The 25551-nt window shown below is 34.2% G+C and overlaps 6 protein-coding genes across 14 annotated transcripts; 1 reads left to right on the forward strand and 5 right to left on the reverse strand.

Annotated features, from left to right (window-relative positions):
- The first annotated feature begins 76 nt into the window (after positions 1-76).
- On the forward strand, positions 77-2542 carry LOC107911826 (uncharacterized). Its single transcript, XM_041105749.1, has 6 exons — positions 77-572; positions 697-846; positions 950-1208; positions 1294-1512; positions 1594-1736; positions 2070-2542. Exons 1-6 carry the CDS (start codon positions 276-278, stop codon positions 2367-2369), a joined length of 1368 nt encoding a protein of 455 aa, XP_040961683.1. The 5' UTR covers positions 77-275; the 3' UTR covers positions 2370-2542.
- A 201-nt stretch (positions 2543-2743) lies between these two features.
- On the reverse strand, positions 2744-5630 carry LOC107911825 (membrane-anchored ubiquitin-fold protein 2). 2 transcript variants are annotated; one of them, XM_016839772.2, is made up of 5 exons: positions 5297-5630; positions 4624-4929; positions 3450-3611; positions 3163-3253; positions 2744-3075 (listed from the first exon to the last, which is right to left on the reverse strand). In XM_016839772.2, exons 2-4 carry the CDS (start codon positions 4754-4756, stop codon positions 3198-3200), a joined length of 351 nt encoding a protein of 116 aa, XP_016695261.2. In that variant the 5' UTR covers positions 4757-4929; positions 5297-5630; the 3' UTR covers positions 2744-3075; positions 3163-3197. The 2 variants fall into 2 exon arrangements, with proteins under 2 accessions (XP_016695261.2, XP_016695259.2); XM_016839770.2 differs by having other exon boundaries at positions 4624-4932; positions 5297-5625.
- Positions 5631-6307: 677 nt separating this feature from the next.
- Positions 6308-11077, reverse strand: LOC107911827 (probable galacturonosyltransferase 13). 6 transcript variants are annotated; one of them, XM_041105751.1, is made up of 7 exons: positions 10364-11074; positions 8960-9015; positions 8682-8837; positions 8202-8523; positions 7933-8039; positions 7533-7835; positions 6308-7231 (listed from the first exon to the last, which is right to left on the reverse strand). In XM_041105751.1, exons 1-7 carry the CDS (start codon positions 10548-10550, stop codon positions 6947-6949), a joined length of 1416 nt encoding a protein of 471 aa, XP_040961685.1. In that variant the 5' UTR covers positions 10551-11074; the 3' UTR covers positions 6308-6946. The 6 variants fall into 6 exon arrangements, 5 of the variants coding, with proteins under 5 accessions (XP_040961685.1, XP_040961684.1, XP_016695263.2 ...); XM_041105750.1 differs by having other exon boundaries at positions 10340-11072; XM_016839775.2 differs by adding an exon at positions 7373-7403 and having other exon boundaries at positions 7090-7231; positions 7933-8523; positions 10340-11077.
- A 1281-nt stretch (positions 11078-12358) lies between these two features.
- LOC107911828 (pentatricopeptide repeat-containing protein At5g39350) lies at positions 12359-14933 on the reverse strand. 2 transcript variants are annotated; one of them, XM_016839776.2, is made up of 2 exons: positions 12789-14933; positions 12359-12623 (listed from the first exon to the last, which is right to left on the reverse strand). In XM_016839776.2, exons 1-2 carry the CDS (start codon positions 14769-14771, stop codon positions 12447-12449), a joined length of 2160 nt encoding a protein of 719 aa, XP_016695265.2. In that variant the 5' UTR covers positions 14772-14933; the 3' UTR covers positions 12359-12446. The 2 variants fall into 2 exon arrangements, with proteins under 2 accessions (XP_016695265.2, XP_016695266.2); XM_016839777.2 differs by having other exon boundaries at positions 12359-14931.
- A 532-nt stretch (positions 14934-15465) lies between these two features.
- LOC107911829 (protein FAR1-RELATED SEQUENCE 5) lies at positions 15466-18390 on the reverse strand. Of its 2 annotated transcripts, none has more exons than XM_016839778.2 (2): positions 18231-18390; positions 15466-18009 (listed from the first exon to the last, which is right to left on the reverse strand). In XM_016839778.2, the coding sequence occupies exon 2, from the start codon at positions 17537-17539 to the stop codon at positions 15833-15835; it is 1707 nt and encodes a 568-aa protein (XP_016695267.1). In that variant the 5' UTR covers positions 17540-18009; positions 18231-18390; the 3' UTR covers positions 15466-15832. The 2 variants fall into 2 exon arrangements, with proteins under 2 accessions (XP_016695267.1, XP_016695268.1); XM_016839779.2 differs by having other exon boundaries at positions 15466-17993; positions 18231-18381.
- Positions 18391-21359: 2969 nt separating this feature from the next.
- LOC107911831 (UDP-glucose 6-dehydrogenase 1) lies at positions 21360-24212 on the reverse strand. The gene is made up of 2 exons (NM_001327056.2): positions 24123-24212; positions 21360-23105 (listed from the first exon to the last, which is right to left on the reverse strand). The coding sequence occupies exon 2, from the start codon at positions 23081-23083 to the stop codon at positions 21644-21646; it is 1440 nt and encodes a 479-aa protein (NP_001313985.1). The 5' UTR covers positions 23084-23105; positions 24123-24212; the 3' UTR covers positions 21360-21643.
- Positions 24213-25551: the final 1339 nt, after the last annotated feature.

Here is a 25551-nt window from a genome sequence, read left to right on the forward strand (position 1 = left end):
ACATTTAAAAATAAATTTCTTATTTAATAATATGAGCCATCAATCCGAGTCTAAACTTGAATGGTACTCAAGTTTCGTTAAATTTCCCATCCTCATATAATATATATAATCCAAGTAGGAGAATGAACCTCCACGTGTCAGAAGCATGTCCTGTAATTACAACCTTGGGATCTTGCCTAGTCCCCCTTGCAAGAACTTTCTGGCTGTTGTTGTTTTTTTAAGTTAAAAACTGCCAAATTAACTAAACAAAGATTCCAGAAAAAGGGGGAAAAAAAATGGTGGCACTCGTTGCTGTGTCTTCTCCAAAATCAACTGTTTTTCAGAGTCCGATTTCATTAAGAGATTCCAATTCGAGTTTCGTTGGCAATTCCTTTTCTTTACAGTTGAAACCAAGGAAAAGCCAGAAAAAAGATTGTAATTTCGGCTTGGTGGTTGCTTCAGCTAGTTCTGGTGCTACAACCACCGTAGCTGGAAGCGACAGTGGTGGCTCCGCTGACAGATTTTACTTTAATATCACTGGCTTTCCTTTTCCTCTTGGCCCTTTTCTTAACAGGCGCACTACTAGGACTGAGGTCAGTTTTTTCTTCATTAATCAAATGTGATTTTTTGAAGTTTAATTAATTGAATATCTGGGCTCTGGTCAGGTCATTAGAGATTGAAATTGTGCCCTTCAACTTTGCCCCATGTCTTTGTTAGGCTGTGAAAGGCTCAATATGGCTGTTCGAACAAGAGCAAGCTTTAGGGTTCAGCAGTGTGTCAACAAACATTCGAATGACAGTTATCAAACTCAAATCTGGGGGACTATGGGTCCATGCACCTATTGCCCCAACCAAGGAGTGCATCGAGGTTCAGTTTTCCTCTCTATTTCTAAACTATGCATCGAGTATTTCTATTCTTTAAGAATTCGTAATGCGTCATCTAACAAGGGATTTGCTTGTTACCTTTCCAGCTTGTGAAGGAATTAGGAGCTCCAGTAGAATACATTGTCCTGCCTACATTTGCTTATGAGCACAAGATTTTTGTGGGCCCATTTTCTAGAAAATTTCCCAAGGCTCAAGTTTGGGTGGCACCTAGGCAGTGGAGTTGGCCCTTAAATTTACCCCTCGAATTTTTCGGGATTTTTCGTGCCAAAATCCTGCAAAACGAGGATCCATCTACTCCATGGGCGAATGAAATTGAACAAAAAGTTCTAAGCTCCCCAGAAGTTGGTAAGTAAAGTTGAATATGAGCTGCCTTCAACTATATATCTAAAGATGTACAAAGTTCGAACTCGATTTCCTTGAACCATTTCAGGGATTGGACCATATGTAGAAGTCGCTTTCTATCATAAACAGTCTAGAACGCTTCTGGTTACAGATGCCGTCATATATGTTCCCAAAAAGCCGCCAGAGTGTATCAACAAAGAGTACCTCCTAGAATCAGCAAAAAATGGATTGGCAGTGAAGATTCTTAGCAAAGGGAAGAAAGTTCTTGATGAACCAGTTGTTGACAACGAAATAAACCGTCAGAAAGGTTAGATTTTCGTGTCAAATAGATTGATGTAACTTGAATATGTTCATGTAAGAAACTGAACGAGACTAATGCATGGCACAGGGTGGGAAAGAATGGTTCTACAGATACTATTCCTCGGTCCCTCGAATCTTTTGGAACCAAATGCTAGTTTTGCTCAGATGTCTCAGAAGTTAATTGTTTCTCCAATCGTAAAGACACTAGTCTTCAGCAAAGTTCCAGAAAAGGTAAGAACCATGTTAACCTTTTATTTTACTTGAAATACCTATATCCATGTCTGTGTCTTAGGCATGTCTAAATATGCGTATAAAGATATGACTCTCCAAATACATGAAAAAGCTCAAATAAATGAAATATACGCATGTCGGACATATTCCCTTTGCTGACTGTGTCATATAAAACAATATATATTTGGGACACTGATTTTCTTACTGCATAAACCCCAAGAGATCATTTCATTGTGAAGAATCCCTGGCCTATTTGTTGTTTATGTTTCCATCGAAGCAATTGATTTAGGGTAAAATTATTTTAACCATCTTTCATGCTTCTCAAAAATTCAGGTTCGGGATTGGATCGATGGCATTGCAAGGGACTGGAAATTCAAGAGGATAATCCCTGCACATTTCGCAGGTCCAATCAAAGCAGGCCGGGCCGAACTATTAGCTGCATTTGCATTTCTTGATGAACTTTTAGGTGAGCGTTATGTGACTCGGCCTTCACTTTCTCTACTCTTCACATCACTTATGGGGAAGGCAGCCAGTTACTTCCCACCAGATGATATGAAGACGTTATCATCCCTCGATCAATTTTTAGTGTCTGTCGGTGCCGTTAAGAAGACAGTCTCTGGTCGGAAACGATGATATCAGCCTCCTTAATCCGCATGAACTTATATATCTAAGCTTATACATTACCGCATACCATTTCACACTTGTCCAACATGTTTACAATTTTAAGACATCAAAAAGTAGAGTTCTGGATTCCCTTCTTTGAGTACTGTTGAATCAAAATTAAATGCAAAAAAGGCAGGCTGAAATACTGGTTGCATTTGCAAAATAGGGTTTAGGCTCCAAAAAGAACAAAAGGAAAATAGTTGGAAATCAGATAAGGAAATATGAGTGTGTGCTATAAATCTAGTGTTATTTTTCATGTCAATCCTGTAAATACAAGTAAAATGAAGGTTATTTATATTTTCACCAGCAAGTTATAAAACATCAATATATATGCAACTGTAATATAAACTATGAGCCACCATGAATCTTTATAATTGGTAAAAGTATGGCTGCCAATATGAATTCGATTACACGATAGAAAACAATATTGTACAACGGAAGATGAATTTGGACACAAAATCTGAGATTCAATAACTTCATGGCAAAGTCTAATTAATGTAAACGAAAGAAGTGAATGAAGAGGATGGACGGTGATTGGCTAAACAAATGAGACATAAACCAGAAGAGAAGGAAAAAAAACATGACCAATATGATAAAATCTGCCTGATGTCGACCGCCTTCATCAATCGGAAAAGTCCCCAACTTGATTTTCTATACCAGTTCAAGTGCTTTTCATCTGCAGAAAAATTTCCAATGGAACTTAGTTCAAAAACAAAAGGGTTTATGTTAGCTATGAAAGAAACAGTCAATTGAAAAAAACCACCTCAAAATGATGTAATCCCATTGTTGAGCTGTGGATTATAATATGACGCAAACACATTTATTCTGCTTTGCTTGATTTGTTGTCTTCTTTTCTGCTCGATAAAGAAAGATATAAATATTAATTAGGGGGAAAAAGCATCAACTGAGAAGGATTTAAGTTTGGAAAAGGGCAACACGAGTTGGTAGCTGGTAATGTATGGCTAAAAACTGCCTAAAGTGGAGCAATGCAAACATTACAAGAAAAAGTTCAGATTATGATTTTTGGAACTCCGCGGATTATAATTGTACCTTTCTCCGAAGGAGGTTGAACAACAACGTGCATCGTCGTCAACCCACCGGGAATATCACAAAGAGGGCTCTGGCACTCCCCCAGTGTTTTGTTGTTCTCCAATATTTTTCCTGCACTAATTAACTTGACATCTTTCACTGTCCTTGGACCATTCTCCTTCTCTGCACAAAACTAAACTAGTACGATTACATGCTTGGAACAACTTTAACACGATTGAAGCAAAATAAAGAGCAGAGAAGGCTCGTCATATACCAGAATTTGAAAAGAGAATAAATAGAAATTTCAATGGCATTCAATCAGAAAAAAAAAATTCTAAGACTTCCCACATGCTATCTTGTATGACATTGGATAAGCGAAATGCAAGGTAAAAGAAGAGCTAGATGATAGAATTTAGCTCAAACTACGCTGTCAGTTGGACCAAGTAACTGTAGCTCAATAAGCCGACAATGTACAAAAGTTGCAAAGCACCTAAGAGTAAGAATCGAGAAAGAGAGAGAGTGCAGGATGGAAAAGCAGGATCAACGAACAGAACTGCGATATACCAGCATAAGTCTTTAAAATTCAGTAAGATTATCTCAGCTTGCAATTCAATTATGAACTGTCAACAAAAGAGCCTCAAGTCATATGTTCATCACTCAACAAAGTTTGAAAGCCCAGCATCCAACACAGACATACATTACCAGTAGAAACACCAATGATGCAATGAAGCAAACCAAAAATCAGTACAAGATGTTGGTTTAAGTGATAAGAAAGAGAAATATTCAGTGACAAACTGATACTCATGAAATGAAACAAGTTTGTAAGAAAAAGAAAAAGTTAAACCTTGCTATAGCGGGAAAAGGCCCGAACTATTCTTTGTTCGTATTTGGTAGCATGTTATATTTCATTATTAAGCATTTCATACAGCAGTAAGAAATTATCATTTCTAATAAAGTTTACTGATCAAAGAACAGATTCTAGCTTCTCTGCATTGAATTTTTATCCTAATTCTGAAGGAAGTAAAGCATATGATTCTATTTTCCTGCATAGTTTCCATATTTGAATATTCAACCAGCAATACAAACAAATTGAATACACATTGAAAATCAATACCATGACCCCATCTTTCTAGTTCAAACTATATGGAAGAATGAAATAAATACATTTGTGGATTTAATCAAACTTTAAACTAACCTTTAGGCCATTGAGCAAGAACACTTTCCTTCAAGGTTGCAACACTGGTAGCAGCAGGAAAGGTTTTAGGACCAATATCTGATCCATCAGTCAACCTAAACTTGATCTCCAACTGATCTTGAACAACAGCCATCTCCAGAAACCTTAAATTTAAAAATTCAAACACCCCAAGATCTTTACTTGGCCTTTCTCCTTTTACTGGAAACAAAAACCTCAATCTGGTATGCTGTAAAGACACCAAAAGGTGGTATTCAACATGTTCGAGATTTGAACCCCAGCATTTGCAACCCTTCTTTGATTCCAAAACTACTATACCAAGTTAAAAAAAAATTTACTTCACTCAGATAAGTTAGAAACATATATGCAGGCGAACTATAAAAGGAAGCAAATTTAGGAGTATAGATTTGAATAACCGTTTCAAAAATGTAATAAAAAATGGGTAAATCCAAAAATAGAATCTAATCTACTCCAAAATATATAAAAAAAAAAGAAAGAAAGAAAGAGAAAGAACAGAACAGTTCAAGTTATAAACACATTAAAATAAGTAATCATCCACCAATATTAAAAGTAAAGCAAATAGAGAAAAAAAAAAACCAGCCAAAATCCAGAACTTGGTCACTCCAAAACCGAATAAATACTTAAAGCAGAGACAAAATTTGCTGGGTTATCTTACTTGATTCCAAAACTGATCTGGGTTGGTTGTTGTTGGCTGGAAAATCGAAGCTTTGAAGAAAAAGAAGAACAAGAAAAGCCGATTGGGCTGCTTTGATTGATATAATTACAACACTATTAGATCAAATCAATAAAGCGAGAAAGAGAAAGAAGAAGAGATCAAATAATAATAAATCTCTACAAACGAGGCTGTTTCGGAGTTTTCTAAATCTATGGTCAATGCTTCCATTCTTGCCTTGATCTCGTAAAGCTATAGAAATGGACAAAATTCACCCTCTCTTTTTTCAAAAAACAAAAGAGTCAACTCTAAACCTACGTTTTTGCATGTAACCTTGTAACCGTTGGATTTTGATGTTTGATCATCTTGTTATTCATTTATTATTCCACGTGAAAAATGAAAAAAAAAGTTTTTTTTTTCTTTCCCTTCTTTTAGGTGGGTAATTTCTTGAGAAAATATTAAAAAGAAAAAATATTGGTGATTAAAACGATAATAAAATATTATTAGAGAATAAATTATATTAAGATGATGTTAAAAAAGTATAGTTTTTAGACAACAATATAATAAAATATTATTATACACTCATGACTCATCTATATTTAATATCTTCTCCAACTTAAATTAACTTTAATTAAATTACTTAAAATAATTAATTTTTTAAACTAAAACAAACATCTTTTCTTCTTTTATAAATTTTAATCATTTTGTTTTTTTATAAATGAATATTTATTATTTTTAATCATTGGCACATAATATTTTAAAATTCTATTTTTTTTATAATTTTTTATTAAATCTATAATTTTTAAAAATCGAAAATTCTAAATTTCTCATTGGTGTTAAAAGGACAAGGGTTTAATTGATTAGTATATTTGATTGAGAGTTAAATTAATTATTAATTTATCAAAACATGCCATTTTTCGGATCATGTTTAGTTATAGTTACATAGGTGTAATGAAGCAACATGGTGTTATGTCATGGAAAAGAACAAGAAAAGAATTTTTATGCACAACGTTCTAGACATTTCTCCTGAACTATATACATATAAATAACCTAAAAACAAACCCCAGCTCATGGGAGCGCTGTAATAAAGAATTCTCTATGATCTAATTCTAAAATCAACAAGATATTTAAAATCAAAGCTTAGAAAAAAAATCAAACCAATAAAAGATTTTTTTTTTTTTTTAGATATGGAAGGGAAAAATAGTCTAGGATGATGTGGGAGCCTGCCTCGCCAAATAACTTGCCTAAGCCATTCTCTTTCCACATCAACGAATCAGTGGAAGCATTCTATAATCTTTGTGTATTTTGCACCTTATTCCGACATATGCATTAAGCCAATAACTTTGCAGGAAGAGTAACATCAGAATCCTTTTCCGGCTCCAAAAAAACAAAATATTGCTTGCTATGTTATGAACTGATAGAACGAATTTCGTACCCAAGCTAATAATGCAAGTCCTTCCTAAAAAAAGTTCTAAGATTGATGAGGGTAAATCCTGTTGTCAAAAGTCATCACCTTCTTGGTCAATTTTTAATCTCACCTTCTTAAATAAACCTCGAGAGAACTTTCAGGCTGCAATAAAACTTACGACACTCGGCTTGCCAGCATCTCTTCTAAGTCTATCGTTTTTCTTAAAGTCCTCTGGTCGCTTTTAACTACGATTCCAAAATGTGGCAATTCCTAACAAAATCATTGGAGTAGTTGACATACTTGGTCCAAAACGGCCGAAGATGGTCAAAGCCAATCTCCAACCACGGTTTTGACTGGCCATTGTAATGAATAACTGCAGCTCTTTTGACATTCTCGATGTTGGTCTTACGCTGATACCCCAAGCCAAGCATATGCCATGATGGGTCAATTGGATGAACACGGCCTTTAAATGCAATCAAAGCAGGAGGTAGAGTTCCAAGTTTCCACATGGTCAAGTTTGACTTCAGGTTCTGTCACAAACAAACCAAGAATCAGAGTAAATCGGTAAAACAAAATTGACTATAAGAAACCAAATACCAGTCAACGTATAATAATAGAAACCAGTATTTAAAATCGAATGGAATTTATTATAATAGAAACAATGCCCTTACAAAATGTGGAAAGATCAGAACCCTCTTGCAACTAAGTAGATATTGTATTTCCAGTACCCAAAATAAATCAACATTGATAGCCATCATGAGTAATGTCCAGAAGGAAAGGGAAAGGTTAAATTATGGAGATAGTCGATAAGCTCGGTAAGTGATAAGTTACCTCTTTCAGCCAGAAATGATATGTTTCTCTTATATTTGTTTTTCTCCAAGCACGTAGATCAAATATATTCATTCCATAAGCCCATGCACATTCATCAGGATCCAAATGCTTAGCTATAAGGGGATGAGAAAAATTAAAGTAGTTTTTGAAATATTTTGACATCACCCACTCGTCTTCACCTTTACAGGTTTCTATAGCTCCATTAACCTTTCCTTGTAGATCAATCTCCCAAAGTGGAGACAAATCACGCTGAATCACAACATCGTCATCTAAAAAAACTACTTTGTCAAGGTCTGGAAAGAGCTGTTCAAAACAAACAATCAGAACAGATGTTTTAGGAGGAAAGATGAAATTGTCCATGTAGGATAAGAAAGAAATTGTTATAGCCACATCTAATTACCTCAGGTAAATATATCCTAAGATGGTTGAGTAAGGATATGTACTTTGGACTTCTAGCCTGCAATTTTGAAGCGAATGATTGAGGAGTAGTATTAGAGAGATTTGCCCCTGCAATATGATTGCCATGATAGTAATTTCTGAAGTCATGATGGCTCTCTATAGCTTCAAGCACTGGAACATTCTCTCTAGTTAACCAATCAAACTGGTGAATGCCTTTCACTTCAACTATGATAGATGCTACGGGATTTAGTGCAAACCAAGAATGCATACCCGCATAAGTTTTCTTGTCAGTGATGACATGGAAGACGACCTTTTCAGGTTCTAGTGATGACCGGACAACAGAAGTAACAACTACCGATGCAGCTAGTATGTTGTCCGTAGACAAGACAAAGTGATGGTAAGAGTTGTTAGAAAGCACAGGGAGGAGCTCAGGAGAAGGTAGTTGTCTGCGCGCATAAGCATTGGAAGAGTATTCATCAGTTAAACGCAAAGAAAAACAATGGATGCCTTTTGGAATAGAACTTGCAGCAAAGTGCCTATTCATCAGCTCTGAAACTTTAGATTCCCTAATTTCCCTTTCAAGTTTCTCCATCTGTGTAAAAAAAAGGACTAATTAGAAAATTTACCAAGCTTAAACAATATGAGAAACTTAGAATCCATAATGAATCTATAAACCCTCAACATGTTAATACATACCAAAGAAGAATAAAGTAAATTCAAAGTAACTATCTTTATGTAGCATGACAATACCATTGCTCTTAACGAGAATGCAAAGGTCTTTGCATCGTACTGGTTGTTCTTCAGTTCAGCAACAAGTTGACTAAATGAATCTGGAAGCTTTAGACCATCAGGGATTTCCTCAGTGATTACTTGATTGAAGATCTTATAAAAGTCCCTGACTAGTTTCTGCGGAACCATCATTATCACCATAAAGTACAACTCAAGTTAAAAGCAACGACAAATTGTTGACCATACGAAAAATCCCCCCAAAAAAAGCAGTTCTTGTATGGAGAGAATGGGATACTTACTCCTGAATCATCAACTCTCCCTAGAAACCTCGGTCCGAACCGCCTACCAAAACAATCTGGGCATAGTAGAACAAGATGAGAACTCATGGACTCAAAGACAACATTATAAACAGTAAAACGCTATACTGATCTAGTTAGATAACTACGAATCCAACAAGAAAGGCTGACCAAGTTCTTAAATGATCATAGTCAAATTTTATTGATATAAACACTAAAATGAAATGACCAGAAAAATCAAATAACACGAATTAAAAAAATAAAAAAATAAAAACCGCGAGTTATAAGCAATCAATTTCAAATATCAATGAGGACATTATTATATAAGTTTGGATTAACCAGTTCTGAACAATTTCCAAGGTCTTTCCATCAAGAAAATAGGTGCTCAAGAAATTTAAAGGTTAAATAGATAAATAAACCTTTTCTTTTACAATCTAGTCCAAAGTTGACCTATTCCAAAGAAATAAAATGTTTAAAACCTAGAATTTCACTGATGCTAATTTGTGTAAATCAACTGGAAAAGAATTCATATAGTGATAAAACAAAAAAGAAGAACAAATAAGAATTCAAGAAAAAGCTTCACTGTTAACCTGGAATGCAACTCCAACTGAATTATAAACATTTGAAAAGTAGTGATATATATTGAGACCACAAAGCAATAAAATGCTTTTGAACTTTCAGAACTATCTGCATAATTTATCCGATTCATTAATCAGATATCCAAGACATTTTTTATTAACAAATCAACTGCACTAACCTAAGATACAGATCAACCAGTAAAGTTAAGTCCAAGAAACTCAGTAGCAATTATATGTGGATCTTATTCACAAACAACCTTTTCTTTCAGCACTAAAGTATACAAATTTATCATCAACATACACTGCAAAATACTAACCCACATTTCCTAATCCATGAGTAATCTAAAATCAACCAACAGATTAACGACTTAGCTCCATCCACACACTAAATCAGGCAGGTAGGAATCCCATAAATCGAAGCATCAACGATATCAGCCAAATGAAATAAAAGCAAGACCGCCCACGTCAACAAATAGGGATCAAGATAATTCCAAGAAATAAAAGAAGACATGAATATATCAAAAGAACCAACGCAGTAGTCAGTATCCAATTAGCTTCATACACACGCTAAATTAGATTGACATGAACCAATGTCAAATGCATAATCAAATACACATGAAGACAGTAAGAATCGGACAATTAAGATCCCAAGAAAAGCCAAACAGATAACATCCGAGAGTGATAACAAAAGAAAGCCCATCAAATCAGCTCCTATCCCATCAAATGCATAAAGAAAAACCAAATGAAACCTAATCAAGATCAAAAAGAAAAGAAAAAAGAAACAGGAGATTAAAGGAAAGGGTACCAAATGAGGAGCACTTGTTGGCACCTTCAAGGGTAACAAGAGCAGTAAGAATGAAGACAAAAGGCAACAAGAATGCGACGATGAGAATGGTATGGAAAAGGGTCCTATATGAAATATGTCTAGCTGCCACTTTGATCTTCATTAAGTCAGTAAACCCATTGTTGCTTGATATCGTTATACTTCTCATGCTAGGCGAGATGTGAAGCTGCATCCTTCTCTATGCAGCCTCACCACATATAAACAATTCTTCTCTACTCTATCCAAAAACACATCGTCTTTCTTAATGTTATCAAAACCAGCTGCTGCTCCTTCACAGTCTTTCTCTTTAATAATCCTCTTCACACCCAATCCAACCCCAACCACCATCAGATCCAACCCTTTTCTTCTTCTTTGCCTCCTGATTCAAGCTTTGATTTCTTGATCTGGGTTTTCTTTTAAACTCTCCCTTTCTTTGTTGGTTCCTCTAACAAAGATATCCAATGCATTGGGCTTTTAAGAATCATACTTAGATATTATTGAAATCTGGATTTTAATTATTGAATCTTAACCATTGTTAGATTTTGCTTTCCCATTGGATCAAGAAGGAAAGGATAAGAATAAAAAAAAATAAACGAAAAACAAAGAGGAAGTATTGTTCTTTTTCCCCTTAGAAAATAGGTTTTTTTTCCCTTTTCCTTTTTCCTTTTGGTTCCAATAGAGCTTTTGCGTTGGTGAATCAATTCATCAAAATCTATTTTCTTTAGAAATATAAATTAATATTTTTTTTATGAAAATAATTATTAATATTTTTAAGAAAATGATTCATCAAGGGAATAATTTTGAAAATAAAAATGAAAATGAAAAGAAAGAGAAATTGATTTTTCATTTTGATTTTGAGGAGTCAAGTGAGAGAAATGTGGGGATGAGTTTGACCTCTGAAAAGGGAGTAAAGCAACAATCTTTAGTGCTAAATTTAGAAGTTTTTCTCCTTAGTTTAGTTTATGAGCTAAATTTAGAGACATTTTATTATATGTGGGTGTTATTTTCTTGAGAGAATCACTAATAAAAGCCCTTTTTTAAAAAAATTTATCGAAATGGGCCGACTTTTTGATTATTTACCGGAATAGGCCATTTTTTGCGAAATCGCGTCCACGTCAGCGCGATGTTAGGGTACGTGTCAGACATCGCGTCCACGTCAGCGCGATTTGCTGATGTGGAAGGAAATCGCGCCCCCTAGGACGCGATTTGCTGACGTGGCATGAACAGTGTGTTTTTAGCTTGGAAAACTTTGAAAGGTCATAACTTTTGGCTCGGTTGTTCGAAAAAGATCTTTTTTTGCCCCTAAATTTTGATTTTTTCGGTTTAAAATTGAATTTTGAAACATTCAAATCGTTATTTTCCTCATTTATTTGAAGTAAACACCGGATCTTTTTTTACAAAATTGTCTTATATCATCGAACAACCGAGCCAAAAGTTATGGCCTTTCAAAGTTTTCCAAGCTAAAAACACACTGTTCATGCCACGTCAGCAAATCGCGTTCTAGAGGGCACGATTTCCTTCCACGTCAGCAAATCGCTCTGACGTGGACGTGATTTCCTGCGCGTACCCTGACATCGCGCTGACGTGGACGCGATTTCGCGGAAAATAGCCCATTCCGGTAAATAATTAAAAAAACCGGCCCATTTCGATAAATTTTGAAAAAAAACGGCCTTTTTTGGTTATTTGCCCTATTTTCTTAATTAGATTTTTTTTTTTGCCAACTTAGTGATACCAACTTTTTCTATATGTCAACTGAAAAGAAATTGAATCTAATTCTATTAAGCTGTAAGTAAGAGATAAATGATTTTTAAATTTTAAATGTGAGTAGTGGATTTTAAATTTAAAAAATAAATAAATATTAATAAAAATATATTGAATCAAGATTAATAATATTAAACATCTTGGGTTCGAAACATACTTGATATTTAAGAAAAATGGTTTTGAACTTAAATACTTGAAAAACAAAATCATAATGAACATATTTACATTTGACACTCATACTTGATTCCAAATAACACAACTAAAATATATACAATAAAATCCTTCAATCTCATCATACTGAAACAACATACGGATGAATGCAAATTTATCATGTCCGATGCTCATGTTCAATACATCTTTTGGACACGAGTACATGAATATGAATATGACCATGACCTTTTAGAAACCTATAAATATATGACGTATCTATATCCAACACTTCTATCTGAGCCCGAGTAACATAGATAACTGGATTTTCCTGATTAAGTTTCGCCTCCATTTTGGACTGAAAAAAAGAAAAGGCTTCCACGTGATATTTCTTAATTGCATAATTTAAACAATGACCTTTTGGCATAGGATATGAGCTTCCAATTCATGAGTCTAAATTCAAGCTGAGGATTTTAGTCATTCAAAATAATTATCCTTGTACAAACTTTCACATATTTCTTACCTGAATCAAACTGTGAGCTGGTGCTTTCCGCAATCCAATGTCATTTATTATACGTCTCATATTTTCTGCATCTTTCCACCTCCCAACTGCAGAATAAATTTTTGCCATCAATACATAATTCCCGGTGTTCTCTGGCTCCAGTTCGAAAAGCCGCTTTGCAGCTTTCTCCCCCAACTCAGCATTCTCGTGTATTACACAAGCACCAAGCAATGCACCCCAAACGGCATGACTAGGTGTGTACGGCATTGTTCTAATGATATCATAAGCCTCATCCAGTCTACCAGAACGGCCAAGAAGGTCGACAATGCAAGTATAATGATCATCTGCCGGACTTATTTGGTGGTTTATAAGCATGAATTTAAACAAATCCAAACCCTCATCCACCAAACCAGCATGGCTGCAAGCATGCAGCACAGAAGTGAAAGTAACTTCATTAGGCTTTACCCCGGCTCGAACCATCTCTTTGAAAAGCGAAACAGCTATCTCACCATGTCCATGTGCTCCAAAACCAGCTATTATTACACTCCACAGATAAATGTCCTTTTTCTTGTCAGGTATCCCACTAAAGATCTTGTAAGCAGATTCTAAATGGCCGCATTTTGAATATATATCAACTACCGCGGTGGCAATTTCACTGTTTGACAATAATCCAGACCTTACCAAATAAGAATGCATGTTCATTGCTTGCTGTAAATCTGCATGGATGGCATATGCAGGTAGAAAACTCTTCAAGGTAGCACCATCAGGTTTCATCCCTTCTATCAGCATTTCTTTGAAAAGTATTATTGCTTCATTTCCAAGTCTATTATGAATGCAACCGGCGAGAATTGCATTCCATGGAACCGTTTTCCTTTTTGAAGTTCTCTTGAAAACTTGGAAGCTAAGGTCAAATCGATTGCATTTAGCATACATATCGATCAATGAAGTCTCCACCATAACATCAGCCTCAAGTTTTTGCCTTATTGCCCAACCATGCAGACACCTACCATCCATTAAATTGTTCGACTCCCCACAAGCCGAAAGAAGAGATGCAAGGGTAACCGAATTAGGTTTCACACCTTCAAGCACCATCAAGAAACAAAGTCTCAATGCAGCTCTTAAATCACCATTCGAAATATACACATTGATCAAAGAAGTCCAAGTCACCACATCCCTTTGAACCATTCCATCAAAAACCAACCTTGCTTCCTCCATACTCCCACATTTTGCGAACATATCCACTAACGCATTCCTCACTACTACTTCCTTCTCCCAACCCTTCTCTTTCACCAACTCATGAACCCTTCTCCCAACCTCCAATTCCTTCAAAAATCCACAAACAGGCAAAACCGAAACAACAGTAGCACAATCCACGACCACCTCATCATCCACCATCTTATTAAAAATTTCCAAAGCTTCCTTGGCGCGTCCATTTTTGAAGTACCCACTAATCATCGAATTCCATGAAACCACATTAGGCTTCAACATAGAATCAAAAACTTTCCCTCCTTCCTCTTTCTTCCCGCAATTCATATACATTGCCAACAAAGAATTCATCACAAAACTGTCCTTTTCAAAACCACCCATCAAAACTCTCCCATGAACCACCCTACCGAAATCAACCAACTTCTCTTCCCCGATAGCCTTAAAAACAAAAGGGTACGTATAATTGTCTGCCATGCATTTCCCCAAGTTAACCATCTCAAGAAACAAATTTAGTGTTTCCAAATAGAACCCATTCTTTGTGTACATTTTCAACATCATGTTATATGGAAACAAGGTTGGATGAGGTATTTCATCGAACAGTTTGCGAGCAGTGTCGATGTGGCCGCAACAAGCATATGAACAAGAAAGGTCTGAGCAGAGATGGGGGCTAAGGAGGCCTGACGTTATGATTAAGGCATGGAGTTGGGTCGTTTTGGTGAGGGATTTAGCGGCAATGTAGTGTTTTAAGAGAGACTTGCATTGTTTGCCTTTGGACAAGACCAGAGATTGCCCATTCATTAAGTATGGTTTTTCTGCTAGAACTACACCCTTTTCTTTGTCTGGAAATTTATGCTTCTATATATAGTAATTAATATTTCAAGATTTTCATAAAGGAATCGGCATAGAAGTGAAAGTAGTGAGAGTACAATAAGAAAGTAAACCTCTACGTAAATATTAATATTATAAGTTATCTTTTAAAATAAAAAATTGAGTACTTACATTCGATTTTTTTTTAAATAACTCGATTTTTTAGACACAATGCCTAAAATTACCCATATCTCCTCCTTTTAACACACTTCGGGCTTACACCCGAATTTATATATATAAATTACACGTATTCTTTTTTCAAAATTTATTCAAGTTGAATTATGTTTCGCATTGAATTAATTATAGTTAATTCTAATTATAATATATATAATAAAATATTCTTTCATATACAAATTAAGTTATACTTGTACGAGGATATTTTTATCTTTTTATATAATAAATCAATAAAAATTGAAAATAAAATTATTTTAGAACCTAAATCTATTTGATTATTATCAATTCAACTATCACCCAATTCTTATATAGTTGTGAATATAATAAACAAAACTTATTCACGATTCAACCCATCCATAACCATCATACCTACTCCTAGCACCTTTAGCTAATCTCACATTCGTTTCTTCTTTAAGAACATGTTTTATTAATTAATAATCAAGAAACACAATTTAGTTCAATATCTCAAATCTCAACATAGTCAAAGATAAAAATGAAGTTGATTAAGGCAAATTATTTACAACTTTGACATTATCTCTTTGATTCAGAATATAAAATCACTGCAAACTATTTACTGCATCTTCATTTGATACCAGGGATTGTGTTGGGTTTTTATAATACATCAAATCTTTCCATATTAACCATCGAAGCGCTTCCTCTTGCATCCTTCAACCACTAGTAATGATGACTTTCATGTCCAAGGCACTTAAGAGTTAGTGCTCTGCTTGATAACAGTTTTGATGCATATTTTTCTGCTCAGGAATCTCTCATTTTATCTTGCTGATGATCTGCAGGAGTGATTAATTGCGATGAACTATCTATGTGGTTTTATCATCCGTATAGTGGGTGCTGGACGCAGTCTCAAGTTTCTGAACATTGATTGCGTTTTTCTTAGCACTAACAATTTTAATTCTAGCCTCCCTCAAGGCATTCAATGCTACATTGAAACTGTGATCAGATGCCATCCCCTCTTCTGCACACTTTATGGCTTCCTGGTACAAAAGATTGTACTGTTTCTTCCCCTTCCGAGAATTGTCATGTATCTCAACAGATGGTAATGCATCGAACTTGGCCTCCTCCTTTGCATTTTTAGTCCATCGCTTTAGAATATAATGTTGAGGAAGCAGGAAGATATTAGTTGCTTTGCACACGGCGATTACATGTCTGCAAAGGATCCCTTCAAACTCGAACATCTTGCAACTACAACTAGCAATCTGATCAGCTATATTTATTCCTACCCGATAAACTTTATGTTCTTCATCAAATCTTGCTACCTCAAATGTCTTTGATAATCCATCATCTAGACTTGATTTCACAGCAAGAACAAGAGATTCATAAATTTCATCCTGGAAAACCAAGAACAACTTTCTCATATAAACTTCAGCCGCTTGTTTTTCCATAGGAAGTGGTGTTTTCAGAACTGGTTTAGTGTAAAAAGTTTCAAATTCCGCTCTCACTTCCTTCTCATACCGACCATCAAGAGCCCGTTCATACTGCTCTGCTAAATCTTGTAAGGCAGTCCCGGCATTTACATAGCCATCAAATAGAGAGATAACACTTTTGCTTGGCTGGATCGAATACATGCCAGCAAAGAATGTGTCCCTCACATATGTTGATACCCATAACTTGCGATCATTATAAAGGGATTGAAGCCATTCATTTCCTCTAAGACTGCACTTATCAAGCAGCAACTGCCAAGCAGATTCAAATTCTTCAGGAGTCTCACTATTGTTAATGCATTTCTCGAACTCCACTTGAAAAGTCTTTGGGAGAGAACTAAATACATGCCCTATTGCCTTCGGCATTTTGCTCAGGATGTGCCGCTTGCAATACCGATGCCTCGACTTCGGGAAAACACTTTCAACTGCTCTACTAATGGCAGAATCATAATCGGTCATAATTAGGCCTGGTTGACGCCCAGACATTGCCTCAAGCCAAGTCGTGAAAAGCCAGATGAATGTAGATTCAGTTTCATCTGCTAGTAACGCACAACCAAACAACACTGACTGTCTATGATGATTTACTCCAATGAAAGGTGCGAATGGCATTTTATATTGATTCACTTGGTAAGTGGTGTCAAAAGATATAACATCGGAGAAACAATTATAAGCAATTCTTGATCTTGTGTCTACCCAAAAAACACTACTTAGACGATCTTCATCATCAACCTGAATAGCATAATAAAATGCAGGATCACTAGTTTGCACAACCTTAACGAATGCCAGCAAACTTTGAGCATCTACCCCAAAATTGCTTAATCTTCCTCTTCTGATAAAGTTAACATTATTCTGTGCAGCAAATCCCAATTTACCAAAACTGTTATAGTCTTCGGGCAACACATTTACAGAAGCATTCAAACCCACTCCCATGGAACCGATAGTGCCATTCAAACTTTTCTTTGGATCATCCTCTTCCTTATGCGACCGAAGGAAATGCCTCATTGCCGGAATCACAAGCTCATGGTTATGATTTTTCTCTAACTTAGCTACATACCACTTTCCATTCTCCCGTTTCCTGACAGTCATTAAAGCCTTGCAACCCTCCCTTGTAATAGGCCGAGCACGTCTCCTCTTTGTATGTCTCCTGAATCAGTTTTTCTAGAATGTTTATCCCGACGAAACCCTTCTTTGGAACAACAAAATTCTCTAGATATAATCAAATTATCTTTCTTTGATCGATAATAAGAATTCACACGTTACTAAAACCCGTCTGCTTAGCGTATGCATTGTAAAAATTCCTAGCATCATCCTCCGAAATAAACTCCATATCTAACGTAGGCTCTACTACCCCACCAACTACATGTTGAGAAAACTCGAGATTCAAATGTTCATCCTCCTTTCTAAAGTCATATAAAACCATGGGATTCTCGTTCTCTTCAACCACACAACAACCATCACCTTCCTCCTCCAATGCCACATATGAGTCGGCCATTTCTTTACCTCCACTAACAGGCTCTTATTCCATTTTATTTTCTCAATCCTGTCAAATAAATTATCTGCTAGTCTTTTAATTCTCATGCTTATATTCCATGAATCCTCTAAATACAATAAAAATTATAAACTAAGCTTCGAATGCTAGGAAATGGGAAACCCTTCAAAAATAAAGGATGAAAATAGAAAACAACAAAATCCCAGAAAACTGAACCAATTAAAACATATATAGGCTTTTTTTTTCCTTTTTCTTGTTTGTTTTTTAGGTTCAAAATAAATAGCTAACCTGTTCTTTTAAGGGTAAGGGGAGATGAAGATGCTGCCGCGGACCGGAAGAAATAAGAGGACGCAAATTACCGTCTGCTTTCGCTGTTTTTCATAGAGCGATTCATGTGTGTATTGGTGGCCGTTGGATGGGTGCATTTTAACATCTAACGCTTAATAGGTATTTATAGAAATTCTTTTTCATACGGAGACCACACGAAGAATTACTTGATTTTTTTTTTTTAAATCTTGCATTTGTCTTTGGCTAAAATAAAGCTCTACAATTAATTTTAGTTGTTGAACGTTGATTGATTGTTAAATCATCACAATAAAGTAATCATCGGTTAATTTTATTAATGTAGCATCCACGTAAAAATTTATATGTTTGTCACGTTAGTAATTAATTTTTTTTATATTAAAAAATATTTTTATAATTTTATAATTTTTATTTTTTTTGAATTTTTTATATTTAAAATTTTAATTAATTTCTAATATAGCATTCACGTGTCTGCCAAGTTAGCAAAGTTAATTTGTGTCAACTTTTCTATCTATTTTGAGGTGATTCGATAAACAAAATGTATTTAAAAGTTAAAAGGATAAAAAAATTAAATAAATAACTAAAATGACTCTTTTTTTTTAAATTAGAAGGCTTAATAAGTCATTTAAAGTATAAAATTAAATAGAAAAATTAGAAAATTTAATCTAAAATTAAAAATTTTCCATTATTATATAATTGTAAGTCTTAATTCTCGATTTGGTCCCTAAGATATTATTATTTTCTCACTTTAACATCTAAATTATTTTCCCAATTTAATACTTAAAGTATGTTTATACTATGTTTTTGGTCCAATTTTTAATTGACGTTAAAAAAATCTGTGGCTATTTTAGCCAATAATAAAGGGCCATGTGTCATTTTTAAATAAAAATAAAAAAAATTAGAAGTATATATAATCTAAAATTATTATAGTATCAATTTCCTAAAAAAACTTGTATAGCATCAATTATTTTTTTAAATCAATATTCTTAATAGTTTCAAACTCAACATTGAAATTTCCTGTAGATAACCACCACCGGCCACCTGATCCACTGTTAGTTGTCATTTGCTAGTGGCTGTTTAAGTTCAAATTTCACCATTATTTTATTTTCGATTTTCTCTTTTTGTTTTCGACATTCATTTTTCTTAAAAGAATATTAGATTTTTCTAAACCTATAAACCAATTTCAAAACTTCAACTCCAAATTTGAGTATTTTTCACCGTTGGTTATCTACAGTTTTTGTTAAGTTCTTCCCCTTTATAAGTGTCCCGTTCGCCATTTACATCAATCAAATAATGCACAATTTAATCCAAATTGATTGTACTCAACATTAGATTTATGACTTTTCATGCTTTTACTTTTATTTTTGGGTGTATCGTTAGTTATGATATGGATACGTTTATGTGGTGATGAAAAAGAATTTTAGCAATGGTGATTTTTTTTTTCTATTGTGTAAAAAGATGGAGAAAGGAAGAAGAAAAAGTGGGGAAGAAGATGAAAGAGGAGAGAGAATTGGAGAACGTGGGAAAATAATTTAATTTAAAAATATTTTTCATTTTTATTAATTTAATTTAATAAATATATTTTTAAGTCAAAAAGATAAAACATTAAACAATTTTTAGTTTTTTTTAATTTTTTTATATAGTTATTTCATGTTTATTTTAAAGTTTATATATTATAATTCCTTTTATATGTATTTTTTGAATTTTTACATTTTTATTTTTATTTTTTATAATTTTTAAGGCATATAATTTGATTATAAAATAGATAATTTTTTTATAAAAGAAGACCACGTGGTATTTTTTTTATTTATCATAACATGTTATATGGTAATTTTTCATTGGTCAAAATAGCTAAAACATTTTTTTTATAACATCAATTAAAAATTAACCACAAAACATAACTTAAATATACTTTAAATACTAAATTGAGATAAAAAAATTAGAAATATATAATATGAAATAACAGCTATACTTGAAGAATTAACTAAAAATATTATGACACGTGTCACTCCAATGGCATTCTATAAATATGATAATGATGTATAATGTATGCGAAGCACGTTGGCTCTTCAATCAATTATGCTAATAGAGACAAATGTTGCGTTTTCCAAAGGCCATTCATGTTTGGGTGGTGGAATTATTAGTAAATATTTAAATCGTGAATGAAAAAATTATATAAAATTTTATGCCAAAGATAAATGCAGCTTTGATTGTGATATCAAGATTAATGATTAAAAATTAATGTATTGTAAGTTAAAATCCTTAGGTTATAATTATTTTTTAAGGATTAAATAAAAATTAGTTCCTAAATTATATATATTTTATTTATGTACTTAAATTATTTTTATTAAAAGTAATACATAAATTATAATTTTGTTAAAAAAAATTCTTAACAAACATATGATATTTTATTTATTTTCTTTTTATTTTTTCTTTCACCAATTTTGATTTTTATTAAAAAATAATTTAGATACTTAAACGAGAAAATTAATATAGTTCAAGATCAATTTTTTTATTTAAGCCTTTCTCTAAATTTATTTTGAAAAGTTCATTATAAATTATATTTATTACTTTGTAAAAGTAAGGGTAAACTATATAAGAGGTAACCCAATTATGATTTTTTAATCACGCAACTATGTAAAGTTACAAAATGATTGTTTAATTATTCAATTTTTTTGTCCTTAATGTAAAAATAGAAACACCCAAAAATTTAAGATAGTTGAGTGACTAAAAAAATAAAATTAAATAATTAAGTGATCATTTTGTAACTTTACATAATTTCGTGAGGAAACAAAATTTACTTGACCATCTTAAACGTCTCATAGTTAAGTATAAAAAAAAACAGTAATTGAATCACCTGTAGTGCAAATTAATTTAAAATAATAAATTCTTTTAATAATTTTAAAGCGTAAAGATATATAAAAACTTAGGGCTAAATTTTAATGGTTTAAGGTTGATAGTTTTGAGGCCTACGTGCTGGTCTGATCACGTTGTAGTCGATGAATGCCAAATGAAGCTTAGTTGTCATATAATATTCAACTGTTCCCTAAAAGCATGTAATTTGGAACCTTCAACAATTCCATTTTGTGATCATTCATGCATGCATGCACTGCCTTTTTGAGAATAAAAAAGGTATTCCATTAAAGAGACAAATCGTTTATGAAATTTCAACATTCTACAAATGACACAAGTTCTGATCGAACTCAATATAAGTTTCCTAACAGACGACAAGAATTAAAGGCACAACGCAGAGCCTTTTAAATCTTCATTATGATGGTAAAATTCCAATTATGCTGTGGCTGGGGGAAAAACAAGGTACAACACAACTCTTCATCAAAAACAAAAATCAATAGGTATGAATCAAACTGACCCGGACTCCATCTGTAATCGATTGACATTTATGCTACTGCGGGCATGTCCTTGAGCCATGGATCCAGTGGCTTACCAATTGAGTACACTATGAAACCAATCTCCCTCAGCTCATCCGCGTTCACGATGTTCCTTCCATCGAAAACAAAAGCCGGCTTTTGCATGTTGTCGTATATCCTCTTGAAGTCGAGTTTCTTGAATTCGTCCCACTCGGTCAGAATGCAAATTCCATGGGCATCTTTGGTTGCCTCATAAGCATCCCACACCCAGCTGACTTGCTTAACAGTCGTGGGACTCATGGGTTGCAAGTGAAGAGGATGGTCCCAGTCAAACTTGTTCATGGAAAGATCCCGTTGGACCTGGTCTTCGGTCACCTGCGGGTCATATATGCTCAACCGAGCTTTGTCTCCCAAGAGTCCTTTGCATACATCGATGGCAGGGGTCTCCCTAGTGTCACCGGTATCCTTCTTAAAGGCGAACCCTAAGATAGCAATCTTCTTGTTTGAAACGGTGTTAAACATCGAGGAAACAACACGATTAACAAATCGGTTTTTCTGATAGTCATTGATCTTAATGACTTGCTTCCAATACTCTGCCACCTCGGGAAGGCCATTGCACTCGCAGATGTAAACCAGATTTAGAATATCCTTCTGGAAGCAGGATCCACCAAAACCGACACTAGCATTCAAAAATTTGGGTCCAATCCTTGTGTCCTTACCAACAGCATAAGAGACCTGCGTAACATCAGCCCCGGTTGCCTCACAAAGAGCAGACATGGCATTCACGGATGAGATCCTCTGAGCCAAGAAAGCATTGGCAGCAAGCTTGGAAAGCTCTGCAGACCAAAGATTGGTGGTAAGAATTCTCTCCTCAGGAACCCAATGAGCATAAACCTCCTTCAATGCTTGGACAGCCTTATTGCCTTCTGGGGTTTCCCGGCCTCCGATAAGAACACGATCAGGGTTAAAAAGATCTTGAATTGCAGTTCCCTCAGCAAGAAATTCAGGGTTCGAAAGGATTTGGAATTTGATTCCCTTGCTGTTGTGGGTGAGAATCTTTTCAATTGCCTCAGCAGTTTTGACAGGGACTGTTGATTTCTCAACAACAATCTTGTCAGATTTCGATACGTCCGCGATCATGCGGGCAGCACTTTCCCAATATGTAAGGTCTGCAGCTTTGCCAGCTCCGAGCCCCCGAGTCTTGGTGGGAGTGTTGACAGAAACAAAGACTATATCAGCCTCACGCACATGTTTCTCTACATCAGTGCTGAAGAAAAGGTTTCTGCCACGACACTCCTTCACAACACCATCAAGACCAGGCTCATAGATAGGGAGCTGGTCACTGTTCCAGGCAGCGATCCTAGGTACAGAGATATCAACGACAGCCACTTCAATATCCGGACATTTAAGCGCGATCACAGCCATTGTAGGCCCACCAACATAACCAGCTCCAATGCAACAGATCTTCATTTTGTTTTTGTACACTTACCACCTGAAAAAGAAGAAGCAAATATTCAAATACCATAATGGTGAAAACCATTCCTCGATCTACCCAAAAGCCGCACAAACCGAATCATAAACCTAGAAGACACTTAACAACTAATTTCATTTTGAAAACAATAAGACCCAAATGACAAGTTGTGTATAGACACGGAACTAAGCTATGTAATGTGGTCATCAGAAAACAATATATCTCATAAGCAAGTGTTATAGTATCTCACTATCACCTTTCCAAATGCTTCTTTAAACATGAAAACTAGGCTAAGCTCTGATAATGCTACGTGATTCTCTTAGACAATTAACTACTACTGAAGCATAACATATAAAACAATAACCAGAGAAGAATATACCATCAGATCTGACCAAGCCACTGAAGAACCGACAACTATCTCAAGTTACATTTTGACAAACAGATCAGAAAAAAGAAAAAACCAGATCCGGAACTTTAAAGGGGAACTAATGAAATCAGCAGAATTCAATTCAGATCCATAGAAATTAGCTGTGATTCAAAGTTCCCATTCAAATTCCTTAACCAAAATATTAAGATAATTTACAGATCAACCACGAATGACATTTTGACAAACAGATCTGTTTGGTCAAACCAATCAAGACCAGCTTATTTTACAAAATTGAGAACTATTTGCTTTACTTCATGAAAAAAATGATAGAAAAGAAAGTGATTTTGAATCTAGTCAAATAGAGACTCAGATCAAGAACAACCTCTCAAGAAGAGGCAAAATTTGAGCCAGTTAACAAACAGAGCAACATCAACTAACAAAGACAAAAAGTACCGATTTTAATTCATGGAAAACCAATGTCAAAAGAGTAGGAAAATATGAATCTTGCCAAATGGAAACTCAGATCAAGAACCAACAACTCAAAAAAAATAAAAGAGTCCATTCTTCGAAGCAGAACAAGACGCAAGAAAAACACTACTAGCTAACTCAACTCAAATCAACGAAGAGAACATCAAAGGAAAATAAAAATAGAATAATTTGCAACAATTTACCTCAAAAAAATTGCTTTTTTTAAATAGAGACAAAGAATTCAGAGGAAAATGAAGAGCAAGAAGAGAGGAGCTTTGCTTCTTCAACGATATGAAAATCAGAGAAGCGGGGATAGTGATTTTATACTCAACGTTGTTCCGGTTTTACCCTTGTCGTATTCCAAAAATTCCTTAAGTACAAAAGAACGAAGGGGGTGTATATGTAAAGTGATGAGCGACTGAAAAGTTATATCAACTGAAATTGGCTGGCAAGTGAAACGGTGCCGTATTCAGAATGAATTAAAATATTCTCAACGCGGTTCTTTTTTAACAGCTATGCAGATTCTGGTCTGTATTCAAATGACATTGAAACCTTCCTTGATGCCGCAGGCAAAACCGTTTAGGAGGGAAAATATTTATAATCTTTTTAATAATTAATTATATATATATTTAATACATTCTTTCTTTTGTTGTTGACAGAATTTTAATTATTTTTATATATAAATATAATGCAATTTTTGAGTTTTTCCCTTTCTGTTTTCTCCGCAAGTTTGTGGTCACATTTCTTGAAAAGCTTCACATGGGCTCTAAAATTGAAGCTCCTAATTAGTTAAACCCAAATGTTAGCTTTTAATATAATTCATAGACTTTAAGAGTTTCTACCTTCCTTTTATATACATATTTTCTTTTCTATTTTAAAGACCAAATATTTATAATAATAATAATAATAAGCTAACATGGGAAAGAGGTACGAGGTCTATTTATCTGGAAACTATTCTAATTGAAGCAAGTTATTTGATAATTCATATTTAATTTAATTGCTTCATATAATTATTTCATTTGGGTATAAATATAATTCATATTTTTATCACTATTCTTGCATTGTTTGCTAATTGAAGTAAGTTAAAAGAAAATTGTTTAATTTTATTAATTCATACTTAATAAAATTCAACTTATAGTTAAAATTTCATTGTTATTGGGGCATAAAGAGTTATTATTAAAAATGATTTCCATGTGCATTAAGGTCGAGCATCGATGAAGAAGCATTTATTAAATAATTGTGCATAATTTTTGGGTGGGAAAGAGTATGAAAGTGAAATCTTGAAAACCAAGAATGAACTTTGCTTGAGGACTCGGGAAATAAAGTTTTGATTGCAATTGAAGACATTTTAAGTACTATAATAACAACAAAGAAAAGGGCGTAATGATGATGGATGATAATATAATGACAATGTAGTCATAAAAATAAAAATGCAAGATCGTGCTTATATGGTAATTTAATTGACCGCGTGAGTGGGTTTCAAATTCTATTATATAAATACGATAAAAATAAACCTATAAAACTTTAAAGAAATTTGCCAACGAGGTTTTAGTTGTATCGGTAGAGGTTGAGGTTTTGAGATTTTAGTCAAATATGAATTTTACTACACACAAATGTCATGTTTGGATTCTA

The sequence above is a fragment of the Gossypium hirsutum genome, chromosome D11 (assembly GCF_007990345.1).
Source record: "Gossypium hirsutum isolate 1008001.06 chromosome D11, Gossypium_hirsutum_v2.1, whole genome shotgun sequence".
In the NCBI taxonomy this organism is placed as follows: Eukaryota; Viridiplantae; Streptophyta; class Magnoliopsida; order Malvales; family Malvaceae; genus Gossypium; species Gossypium hirsutum.